Source organism: Lampetra planeri, chromosome 2, assembly GCF_965212315.1.
Source record: "Lampetra planeri chromosome 2, kcLamPlan1.2.h2, whole genome shotgun sequence".
Taxonomy (NCBI): domain Eukaryota; kingdom Metazoa; phylum Chordata; class Hyperoartia; order Petromyzontiformes; family Petromyzontidae; genus Lampetra; species Lampetra planeri.
Window position 1 is genome coordinate 19,932,047 of NC_136108.1, and position 13,615 is coordinate 19,945,661.

The 13,615-nt window shown below is 42.7% G+C and overlaps 1 protein-coding gene across 2 annotated transcripts in view; it reads left to right on the forward strand.

The window, feature by feature from the left end:
* LOC144729515 (neuropilin-2-like) overlaps window positions 1-13,615 on the forward strand; it is a 143,699-nt gene that overhangs the window by 37,323 nt on the left and 92,761 nt on the right. For both annotated transcript variants that reach the window (XM_078609849.1, XM_078609846.1), the window contains exon 3: window positions 12,569-12,750. In XM_078609849.1, the coding sequence (XP_078465975.1) occupies window positions 12,569-12,750 (182 nt within the window). The remainder of the gene's footprint in view (window positions 1-12,568; window positions 12,751-13,615) is intronic.

The window sequence follows — 13,615 nt, forward strand, 5'->3', positions numbered from 1 at the left end:
CGCGATAGAAGTTCAGCATACGGTTGCAGAGAAGCGTGCTCCTGGTGTGTTTGCTGCCATCATGGGGTTGACAACAAAGTGTGCACGTTCGAATCGAGAGTGAACGGGCACACGCGGTGTGTTTTTCAAACCCTCGGGACCAAATGATCCCTCCCTCGGGAGCAAAGTCGTCATTTTTTTGCACATTCCTTCGCGGACAATTTCGACAGCTCTATCTGAGTCTCGCATCTAGCATCAGCACGGCTTTAAGAAGTGTTCGTTTTCTTTAGATTCTATAAAGATAAGGTGGCCTCTGCAGGGCTCACCCTCTCGCGAGACCTGAAACACGCAACGGAGGCTCGCGGCACGGGCGGCATCCTTGACGCCTCGAGGTTTGTATTCGTCGTACAAATCCTCCTGCAGTGGAACCAGTGCACTCCTCTGCTTTTGGCTTCATCCCACCCAGCTTCGATTGGCTTCTAGACACCGGCATTGTTTGGACACATGTGTAGGATGGACAACAATGGGAAGATGGAAGGAACAGGAAAGAGAGGAAGACCTAGCAGAGAACGGCTTGAGGACGACTTCACAAGAGATTGGTGCCAGACAGATGTGGCCACCACTTGAGCATATTGGCACAAGACAAAGAAAAGTGTAAACAAATTACGAAATGTTCAGTGGACACCTCACAGGCCATCTGCCCATGGATCATGATGATGATGATGAATCCGTATCCTTCATCGCACAAGTATTTGTTTAACGTCACCTAACATTTACACAAGAGAAACACTGGGATTCCTACTGTGCAGATTCTCCTAATTTAAGACAAACTCTTTAACACGAGCATTGTACCCAACAAGCATTTGACGATGCCCATTGGGTTTATGTGGAATCTCGGTCCTATATGTTAACCAAACAGTCTACATTCTCACTAAGGGGATGCTACAATGGCCAGTAAATTATATGGCAGAATGGCCATGATTGTATTTCCTAAGAGCTTTTTTGTGCCTACTCCTATATACTGTTGTAAAATGGAGTTTCGACTATGGCCTTATAGATAAAAGCCCATCAGGAAATTCGGAGAATGGCCATTGATAACCACTTCATTAAAATATCTCATTATACTAACAGCTCTATAGAGTGTATCTGACTGTAAAACCGCCCAGCATGTCATTACTGCCATTGTCAATGCCTCATTCACACAGTTATATCAATTCTGAAAAAGACCCCTTGAGTCACCCTGACTCAGCCTTCAAATTATCATCATATTAAGACCTCGGTTTTTATTGGTGCTTGTTACAGACGAACAAAAAGTAACAAAGTATGCATTCCATGAATTTCATTAAGTATTTCCGCTTTTGTAAAGATCAAGCCCACAACTGGGTGAAACCACATTCGTTTATGAGACAGGCCAGGTTTGACTGCCAAATGGAGGGACTAACAGCCACTATGATGTTCAGTGAGCCTGATGTGTGAACTGTCTGGAATCTTGTGATGGACATTCTAGATCCACCTCATTAGTCATTTGTTATAAATGCTTTATTCTACAGAATTATATCAAGACTGAACGTATATGAACCTTAAGGCCCCTCGGTACATTATAACCTCAAAATGCTGCCGAATCATTTATTAAAGTAATCATCGCTAGTGGAGAGACAAAGTTGTAAAGATGAATACGGATTTTTTTTTCAACACTTTTTACGTATATATTCGATTAGATTAGCCCCTAGAGAAGGGAATACGTGGATTTTAATCCAGGTTTTATTCCATAGTGCATGTTGAGCTGAACTTAATTACATTTGAAAAATTAGGGGCATAATTGAAGGAACTTATTTTTGTTAAACTTTCTATATAAATTCCACACCTATTCAATTTTTTTAAATAAATAAATAAAACGTTATTAATCAAATAGCTCTATCTTTTAGCTATGAATAGAAATTATTTGATGGTTATATGTGAGATATTATTATGGTTATGACGATTTTTATGAGGATACTTTGTAAATTTGGGTCTCAAAAAATGTTCCAATAAATGAACAGACCTGGCTTTAGAGACGGTGGCCAAGATTATATTTAACTGGGAATGTGGAATGTCCATCACACGATTTCAGAAAGTTCATACAACAGCGTAAATGATGACCACTGTGGCTTTTAATCCTCTCCATTTGGTCATCTGTTCCCAAATTCTAACCCTTGCTGGAGGACTAAATACAGTTTTTTTCCAAAAAAATTACCCAATTTCAAAGCAGTATATTTCAAGATGGCAACATGTTACAATTACACAAAAAGTTACAAACGGTTTAATGAGTTATCAAGTTTTACTACCCAATTTATAAATGCTCTATGTACCCTCCATCTGCTGTACGGACAACATCGAGACGATAGTGGAATTAGTCCCAAACGCTTCTCAAAGTGTCTTCTTTCACTGAAGTCACCGCTGCCGTGATTCTGTTTTTGAGGTCATCCAGATTAGTCGCTAATGGTGGCACAAAAACACGGTCTTTGACGTATCCCGACAAGAAAAAGTCGCAGGGTGTGATGATGTCTGGGGATCTTGGGGGCCAAGAGTGTAGCGCCAAGTATTGGGGTCCCGTGTGACCTATCCAACGTTGAGGCAGTGTGTATTTGCGAATGACTGAGGCTAGGGGCTGTTTGTGCTCTGGGAGAGGCATTTAGCGGTAATCATTTGAAACTCTATGCCCCGCCCTTTCAAGTGGTAAGAGTTTCATTCATGGATAGTTCATGGTTGCAGAGATCTAGCGATCTTTTTGAAAACACCCTGTACTTATACAAAACCACAGCGGAGATATTAACTACATTGTTCCTGTGATGACAATCCGTCCTCCACATTCCACGCTCTTTTCTGTATTCTAACTCACAATAAAAATTGCCTCGCTTATCATTACTTCCCAATAATACCCTATTGTTCAAGAGACCACAGATTGTGCATATAATAGGTGCTTCCTTTTGCATGTTTGTGTGTGTGTGTGGTTTAAAAAAGAAAACGTGTTTCCAAAATCAACACCAGCACGATGTAGGTTTCATCACCATTGGTAGTCCTAAGCCAAATATGGAAAATTCCACATGTTTATGGTGGTGGCCAGTTTCTCCCTAAGACTATTGTCCTGTACAAATTGAGTTCTTATTTTGTTGACTGCAAAAGGATGGTGGGCACAGTCATCCCAGATCTAGGATTGCAACTGATCACAACCTTCGAACTTTGCGTTGACTGCTCATTGTTATCTGGACGAATGAAATTCTGCAGAGGGTGCGGAATTACCTACCCCCCCCCGCCCCATAGCTGTCTCAGATCATTTTCCTTGCCATTTGTGAACCTTCACAAGTAGTGTCAGAGGTCAGTGCACGCGGGAGGCGCACACAAACAAACGTGGCCCAGTAAAGAAAACACCTCACCGTCCGTCCTCAAAACAAACTTTGCTGCACGCATGCACGTGCACACTCCCACACGACAAAGTGCCATTCTTCAACCAGTCACTTATCAACGACTCCAGCTTGTTCATGAGCCGACTACATTGTTGTGTGCCACACTCCATGGCTTCACCCATAAAAGTACGGTTAAACTAATTCTAGATTTGAAGCTTTCGCGACTGCAAGGATTCATACTCTTCGGGTTTTTTCGGTAAAGTCACGTAGGTAAAAAAGAAAATAAAATAAATGAAAACAACTAAATAAAATCACGACGTTTCGGGCGCTCACACAAGCGTCCATCTACAGGTGGAACCGTTGCAGCCAAAGTCGCTGTTACTGTTACTAGTTAGACTCATCATTTTTACCGGAGAATATTTTAGATGTTACGCTCATGTTTTCCACTGCAGTCAGCAATTTCATGAAGGTTGATCGTGCAGTTTTTGTCTCTTTCTTGAGACATTTAGCAGAGAGGTATTCCTGGAATATTACATTCTGTATTCTGCGAATTGTGGCATCACGAGATCGCAATGTGGTACATTTGGAGGTGGGGGGGGCTACATCGAAGACGATGTCACACAGCAGCGTATTCGGTGCCTGTGCGAAAGCATTGACGATAAAACATTTTGTGAGAGGCAAAAAAGAGCATCGAGCTTGCTGAAAAAAGAAATTTGCTCTAAAATTCAGAGATAGTTGCCAGTTAAGCGGAGCCCCGAACAGCGCTAATGCTTCAAGGTGAAATTTGCTACGGTCGATGCGCATGACTGGCAGAAAATGGCAGTTTGTGTCTCGTACGAACATTAAACACATGAAGCAGTTGTTCTACGCCAATCTTCGTATCAGCTTTTACAGCAAAAAGCGCAGCGTCTCGGCGTCGAAACAATAATGCGCGCACAGTCACAGAATGCGAATGAGATTTCAGACTCTCGCATTCGCGGATGGATTCCTGCGAAGTGTTTTGCAATGGCCACCGGCATGGTATCGTCACCACGTACGGCAACAATGCTCGTGTCAAGTTAAACAATTCCACGTTCCTGTGGTAGGGGCCGGTCTCTCAGTAGCATAACCCCCACTGGCTTCCTGCAAACTTTTATTGACTCCAAAGGAATTAAGCGTTCATTTGATCTGGGGCACCACGGCAACGAGATGTTAACTACCTCGCCTGGTATACAGGAGGTCGTTGGTTAGATCCCAAAGCCTGATCATGCCTGTATATTTTGAGTGTGCAAGTCTCTCTCCCCGTGGTCATGGAGGACGTTAGTTAGTAATGTCTATAATACAGGGGGCTGTGAGGAGGTCAAGAGGTGGATTGCTTGAGCAGGCCAGGCTTTTTATGGGCTATGGAAATTACTTGTGAACAAAAGAGTGATAAGTATCAGTGTACATATAATGTTATTTGAGGCAATTTTGCTATCTGTTGACGAGGTGTGGTGGCATCAATATCTTTGGCCATGGTGACATCCCGGTTTTGAGTGCTAAGCTGCGGCTATGGTGAAATCCAAACCACTAAACGAAACACCGTCGAATATTCCATCCACACACATCCTGTTGTTGCATCTACTGCCTCCTTGGATTGGTGGAAATAAACTTAGCATTCAACTATAACACGTTTCACAACTGCTTTTCCATCCTGCCATGAGACAGAAGTAGAAGTCCTAAGCTGAGCTCATACAAAGGCTTATACAATTTCAGCGCATGTCCTTCTGCTGCTCATTTTATTGGCAGTAGATTATTGTTGAGCTCATCAATTACCTACAGGGCTTGTGGGAGGGTACTGCATTTAAAATGCCCTGCATTGAATAAACATTTTACTCCGATTTCTTATGAATAAGAATTGCCTTGCAGTGATTTGAGACTGATGCCAAGAAAATAATGAAAGTAAATGCAGCAATATATTCTCTTGTGGATGAAAAAATATACCATTTTGAAAATACATTACTGTTTAAAAAAATATAGAGCTTTAAATCAGGGTTGCTAAAATATTAGTTTTGCATTACCGCTTTGGTAAAATACTTAAAAATTCCATACAAGGTAACTGGTTCACCACATATAGAAACACATGGTAATAAGCATACGATCTTTACCTTTCTAGTTGAGAATTGATGAAGATGATGTTGCTATTAATACATGATGATTATTATGAAGAAGAATAAGTCATTGATGAAATTGGTAACATTTTAATAAACAACGAATCGACTGAGGGTGTTTTTTTTTTACATGTGCCACAAGTACACATTGCAATGGCACTAGCAATTACACTGTACAAAGTCTATACACACAGCGTTGTGAATGCAAGGCCCCTTTGTGTACATTGTGTATGCTCGCAAATGCAATGCATACGACTACACAAAGACATTTGGTATTTTCTGAAAGAATACGAGAAGCAGCGGGTTATTGGTTATATAAATGAACATTACACCGCAAACAGTTCTGAAATTCATAATCAACGTTTTTGGGTTTAAATCGCGTTATTTATAAATGTGTCGTAACCCTCCACCACCCGACACGGCCAATCAGTAAAAAAGTGTCACGTTGACAAAAGACAATTAGTTCACTGCTTTAGCCCACCGGTGTATTGAAGCGTGAAACCACAGCATTTACAATTTGAGTACGACGTTTCGCTGGTAATTGCATCCAGCATCATCGGGCAATTCGCCAGAATGGTTCTGAAATGTCTGATGATTAACCTACTAACGTCCACTGTAATCAAGTGAAGACATGTATGGGGGTCATCTTCGATGAAAATAACTCTCCGGACCAAAAGAAAACGTGACAGTATTCTCAGGCATAAATGTTGAAATAAAATAAATATACGGATCTTTGTACCCTTAATTTAATTTCAGAAATCCTTAGAATTGCTTTGCGTTCACATTCATATAAATGAGTAGCATAGGTGCATACGTGTTATCGTGACTACAATAGTTACATTAAACTATCGGGTAAAACTCGCAATAAATACACAGAATTATTAAACTTGAGTGGCACTTACTGCCAGGAGTGACAACATACGGACTTAAAGAATTATAATGATATATTAAAATTACTGCGGGAAAGATGAGATTGGTCAAATTAGGGCGCATGCGACTGTAATACGATCGCAGCTGCAAATGACCTGAGGCAAAGACATCTTTTTTAACATTCAGTGCTTTTAAAATGTAGCAGTGGCCCAATCATCACTTGTCTGTGGAATATTCAATTAATAAGGCTTCCGAAAAATCAGTGAGGCTAACCAACATTCCTGTTTAAAGCTTCACTTTGAGGTTAAGAGCCGAGGTTACATTTTGAGCTGAGTTCTTCAGTTCGGGCTAGCATCCTAATCCACAACACGAACCCCTAATCCTAACCCCTGATCCTAACCCCTCATCTTATCCCCAGAACGTTGTCGGGGCAGGCTCTGTCTACATTTAATGCCCTCCAGGCATACATATGCCTACTATGCACACACACTGCCTTCTCTAACACTCGTGAAGCTAGCGAATGACCTTAGATTGACCGTACACACGAGAAATGGCATATTTGTCCACTTTGTCCGCAAACACACCCTCTGCGACCTCTGCTCACGCTCACTTGTGTCCCCTAGGTGTCTGTATACGGTCCTCCTCACAGCTGTGCGTGGCGTAAGACCACACATTCCTTGAGTCACTCGACCCTTCGTCACTCTGTGCACCTACACCCGATTGCTATTAGAATGGAACCAGGGTCGGCAATCAAAATAACAAGATACATTTTTGTTTGTGCGAATTCGGTACAAAACTCGATATTTCAAGAGGCGCCGTTGCATGTGAATACGTACGCACATTGCGTCACGAAGCAGGCCCGAAAGAGTCACATGCAGCTGCGGAGCCGCAATAGGACGTTGGATTTGGACAACACGTGAGGTTCCATTATATATGTATTGAGGTATATATTTACGACGGAAAGTTGAAGGCTTTCACACTGGCTTAGGCAATGGGGTTATTGTTGTGGCTATTCTGGGCCTGATGCTTTAGCAATGTGACCAAAAATGAAATGTTTGCTCCGTTGTTTGGTGACATCACATTCGTCGTTTTAATGACGAGAATCCAGGAAACGGCGGTGCAGCAACAGCAGCAACCATGAGAAATAAACAAAAACTCACGTTGCCTTTTTTTAAAAATATATTACAACACTATACATGCATCGTTTAGAAATGCGGTTCTCAATACAATCTATTTATATATTTGTTATGCCCTACTACTCTTGTCGTTGAAACAATCAGGCTCATTGTGTCCTTGCTCACGTCTCGTTATTTTTTTTTACTCAAGTGACAACAAACAGTGCCTGTACATGCAGTTTTTGTTGTTGTTTTACAATTGACCACGGACCATGATGAGGCCTAATGCCCGGGCCTAATGTAATGCAGATCAACAACAGCTGTAAATAAATATACTGTTGTTTTGTCTCCAAGAAAACGAGCGGATGAACAACAGAGTTTCGGTGGGCCCTTAATGCCAGTGGCTTTGACAGCTTTCAAGCTGCAGGATGGGCGGGACGTCAGTTAAATTTAAGCAGAGGAGGAAACTCCGTTTGCTATAATTACATGGGCCAGTCCGCTGCTCAATTCCCGGAAAAAAACAATTCAACCCGTTTGTGAACAATACTCAAAATATTTACTTCATTAACCGTGTAAATAGAAATAAAACTAGTATCTAAATAGCTTTTAGAGAGGAAGAGGAAGTGCTCTTTAAAGGGCGCGTATTCTCTTGCTGTTTCTCAATTGTGAAATAACAACTAAGCAAACAACTGGAGCAGGCCCATGAAGCGGCCGCATATTTTTTTGTAAACAGAGTAGACAGCCCAATTTGTTCGCGACGTAAATCTAAAGAGCCATAAATACATATTGTTTAGGGTGGAAAAATCTGTGCAAATATATACATTCGCATGTGTGTAAAACATGAGTGGCTATCGTTCAACTTCTTAAATAGTACATACAGTTAATGCTGCAGCTGCAAAATGTTCAAATTGTGTTTTTTTTCGTGGCAAATATTTATTTTTTTAAAGAGAAAAAAAGGGCCATATACCATACCCCTCATTTCAACCCTGAAAGAATGCTGGCGTAAGTGCCATTAGCAAACACCTGTTAACGTTAACACGGCAGACAAGGGGATGATATGGCCTGCGCCTTGTCCAGCTGCCGTTGTTTCCCCGTAGCCATTGTTGACTCTACTCGAGGTACTTATTAAGCTGATTTGACCTCGAAAAGGCCAGGATCGTGGCAGAAAAATGCTCTTCAGAACCCCACTGCTAGGCATGCGCGCACACACACACCCACCTACCACGTGATATCCCATTAATTATTTACACTTCATGCAAAGGAAATATAGCTGCAGGTAATGATTTAGTAATAAAAAATGTCCGTTCCTTTCGTCAACTTGGATGAAGCTTTCATGCTGTTACAGTCCGGCGAATCGCGCGACTATAATTCACCACGCTGGTCGGCACAGGTTAGTGAAGGTGAAACTAAAAAAAACTAAAGTAAACTTTTATTTTACCAGGTAAGGCCCACTGAACTCTATCGCTCTCTTTCAGAAGCGACCTGGCTTTCACAAATGAGAGCTCAACGAAGTGGCTTATCACGTGACATGCATAGCAGTCAAATACTCCTCACGCACGTTTCGAAAATGTGGAGGGAAAAACCGGAGGACCCGGAGAAAAATCCACGTGACCACGGTGAGAACGTGCCAACGCCAAATACACAGGCGTCTAAGTCGTCGTCGAACCCACGACCTCCTGTATACCAGGCAAGGGCGTTAACATCTCATCACCGATGTGCCCCAAGGTGGGTGGTGAGGACATGGGGGAGGGGGTGCAAAGCTAGGAATCACACTCAGGTCACTGGGTTCATACTGACCCCCCCCCCCCCCCATTATAACCATAGATGCGGAGTATGACAGTGGTACACAATTTCCTGCTCTTGCAAACTACACCACAGGATCATTAAATACCAGAGGGAAAAGAGTGCACGCCGCTATGTACCACACCTCTGATTAGCACGGTTGGCAACGTACGGTGCAAAAAAGACATTCAACGTCGATTTTCATTTTTGCCGGGAGGTCATGTGGCCCTCCGCTGTTGATCCTGCCAGGCAGCCGCAAGTTCAACATTGTGCCAACTTCACTCTGGTGGGCAGCCGCAGTTCTGCCTACTACAATTGGCCGCTCAAAAGTGCTGCTTGTGAAGACGAAGCTTCAAAACAGCCAGCATAAAGCGGCATTCTTCCAGAAATTCCTCTCAGTAAGTGCTACACCGGCCATCAGAATGCGGGAGCGTGGAGTGCCGAAAACGGCACCCGCAAGCACCCACCCAATAGGGATCCAGGACCTACAGCTCTGATGTTCTTGGCATGATACGTTATCTGGGCAGCCCTGTGTAAGTGCCGGCGTCTATTAGGAATTTTAATTTCGAGATTTTATAGTTTAATGTGGCCTCTTCTTGCATTAATGAAGTCCTGTGAAGGCTGTATTGGCACAGTTGCACTTGGATCAGCTGTTCTTAGTGCACCCTGCAGTGCAAGCAGAGGATATGAAAGTGCTTTGGGCTTTTCATCTCACACTTTTTTTCCATTCTCCATTTATGCCTAAAAGCTTCCCATTTTTACTTAATACATTTTTTTTTATTTTTGCGTGTAAATTATCCAGTCTCGCTATTGTACCTCTGTTATATGGCTACATCACGTATGATTATAGTTTACGTCGCGATTTCACAGTATCGTAGTGCAGTATTAGTCACAGGATCGTGCAGTTCAGATCTGGTGGAAATCCACGTCTGGACTGACTGTGACCCAAATCGTATCAATTACGGGGGTGCTGCTTGACCATACTTCACCATGCTGGTCAGTGCATGTTCGTGAAGGGGGGCACCTGGACCGGTTCAGATGAAGAATGCGCACTTCAGAATCACAATCTTTATTTCGACTGGAAGAATCCGATGAGCTATGTGGCTCTTTTTTTTCCACAGGTGAACAGTAACGGTGGGTCAAAAAGTTACAACAATTAATACAAATTAACAGGAGCGCAAAGTATAGGAAAGCTAAACAAGTCACTATATATGAGTTAAAAATAAAGTATGTAAGTACAAGTTGCATAAGTACATCAATTTCTGCCGATGTTTCAACACCAAATGCAATCTTGGGCAGGCAGCAAAACAAAAGCAGTCCCACACCAAGACAACACACAGTCCCAAAAGAAAATTGCACATTACAATTTAACTTATCGATACGTGGGTAAGGATCAAAGTCACAAACCACATTGCCAAATGTGGTTGTGCGCGGCACTATTACCTTCTGCTTCAGAATATTTTTTTCGGAAGATATATGCTGTTAAGAGATATAAACTAGGTTTTTGAGACCAATGTTTGAGACCAATGGCATAGTAGCTGCCAACGTCGGGAAGACACCCATCCGGATGTCCACCATGAATATCGAGAGATGGCGGGAGCTTTCATCCAGCAGTGGATAGATCATGGCTGAAGATGATTAAAAAATAATACTATTTACTAGTTGAAAATCGTTTTAGCTGTTGAAAGATGTGGGGTTTTTTTCAAGCAGGGATTTAGACCTATGTCAGATGGCATCTCAAGAGAGAGACGCTGCATTTAACATATTCAACAATATATGCATTGTATATTCTATTCCCCGAGCGTTATATATTAACAGTAAAACATCATGCATTATCTCTAATCTCGAAAAACTACTTTTTAAACATTTCCAAATGCTAGAACCTCCAAAGCCAAAATGATGCATACGATACTGACTCTTTTTTTAATAAAACAAAAATCTGCACTGAGATATTGTCTTTTGTGGTTCAGAGACGTTTAAAAATGCTGCACAGATGGCTGTCATATACATTGTTTTCTTTAAAACCTATGGTTTAAATGAATTGAGTTAGAAAGCTAAATATCTGGTTACACCTGCCACGCATACTTCATGAGGTAAGTCACATCTACGTGTATTTGCTGTACAGTATTTTGAAAAGGCTCATGTTGTTGTAGTGGTTATGGCGGGAGTAACATGTGGTAAGGCCATTGCTGTGGTAATGATATTTATTGCTGTAAGACTACCAGAGCTTAAGTGATTACTGTACATAAGGATAGTGATAGCATCACTATGAATGGACAATCAAGTGATGATGTTGTCACTATTTAAAGCTTTCGTGACTGCAGGGATTCATCTTCTTGGTTCTTTCAGTAAAATCACGTAGAAGAGAAATAATAAAATAATAAAAATAAAACATAATAAAATAATTCCCACGACGTTTCGGAGACAGCGTCTCCCCGACAGACCTGGTCTTCACCTGAGGATGGCTGCTTGCGTTGTGGCCGAAACGTCGTGAGAATTATTTTATTATGTTTTATTTTTATTATTTTATTATTTCCCTTCTACGTGACTTTACCGAAAGAACCAAGAAGATGTTGTCTCTGTTTTGTAAAATGCTTTATGTTCCAACAATGCAACTCAGTGTACGAGGATATGTATGTGTGTAAGTTGAACTTCTTTCGCACCATACATCGCCAAACCGCACGCTAATCGGAGGTGCGGTTCATGACCAAATATCTTGATAATGAACTACGAGCACATGCGCTCCTTTTAGCTACGGGTAATAATTGAGCTGGCTTCGGTGGCATTGTTGGCAGAGCGCTCAACTCGCAATCAATCATCACATCGAGGTGAATGCAGTGAATACGGTCACTCTTTGTAAAAACTCAACAGTGCTTGTCCAATGGAAAGGCCAGAATCAATCGTGGGGATGTGGGATATGCACAGCTGTACTCGGGGCCACCGGTGGAGATGAGCGCTGCCAGAATATTTCACGAAGGCAGGAGATGGTCGATGTTTGACTGTTATTACGAGTATTATGATTCCTCTTGTTTACGCAGGAAAGCCTCACTGACTCTCAACACTTTCTTGCAGGAGAGGGCCTGCCAAGTTGTGGCAGTTAGGGTGCGACGTTGCCGTGCGTGATCAATCTTGAGTAATTCGCCAATTGGACGTTTGGCCAACCGAACAGAGCATGCAAAACTCCACAAAGAGAGAGAGAGAGAGAGAGATCGAACCCAGGTCCTTCTGCCCGTGAGACACAAGTGTTACCAACCGTGCAACCACCCTGCTGCCCATTCGCGGCTTCAAGCTGCGGTTCTCTCCTGCGCAGGTACGACTTTGTGGAGATCCGGGACGGAGCGGACGACAGTGCGCCGCTGCTTGGGAAGTTCTGCGGGAACATTGCGCCCCCGTCGCAGACCTCCTCAGGTGCCACCCTCTTCATCCGATTCAAGTCGGACTATGCCACCCAGGGAGCAGGATTCTCCCTCCGATACGAGATTTACAAAATAGGTCAGTGTCTCGCTTGATCTGCTTCAGCTCTCTATATATGTCACAAAGGAGCATCAACCGGAAGGCAAACTCCGGTCATCCTCGCAGCGGCTTTTGGCACACCATCGAACAAAGAGGGGCACTGCATTGCGCGCTTTGAGATGTGATTCTGTAGCCATCTGGAACACTTCCTTCCGATATTGGAGCTGTGCACTTCTAAATCTAGATTGAAAACTCATTTCTTTAGAACTGAGTTTTGCGTTTAGTTTGTTGTCCTTCCCCCCGCACCTCCGATTAGCACAGTTGGCTATGTAGGGTGCGAAATAAGTTCAACATACATGCATACATACACTCCTGTAGTTTGAATGCTTTAGCAAAGTTGCACATTTCACAATTCATTTATTGCCAAATCTATACAAAACCACACCCATTCTGCCACAGTTCCTGCCACAATTGTGGACTGGCCTCATATTTCAGCATTCTGCTGACACCGGTATTCGACCAAAGTGTAAAGACGAGCTCTACAAGTATCGGGCTCAGTGCATTTAATCAGAGTAGGCAATCAAGCAAAGCTTACAGAAAACACATCACCGTACATAACGCCTTTGCTAAATACAACCAATCCACGCTATCGAGTGCCATAATGCGTCTGGCCAGCATGGCATAGTTGAACCATATGGCGGGACACCGGGGTCCCATAAGCCCCCGGCTCTCGCATAAACTGCGTTGAAACGTCATCTTATGTCTGTTGAAGGCGAACGACATGGCAATTTATTCCTCTCGACGAGCTCTACACAATGCGCTAATCAGAGTTTCAAAGTTTTGTTTCTTCTGCGCATTCGTCCTCGCTGCTGCGCTCGGACGACGCGACAACAGAACGATCCGC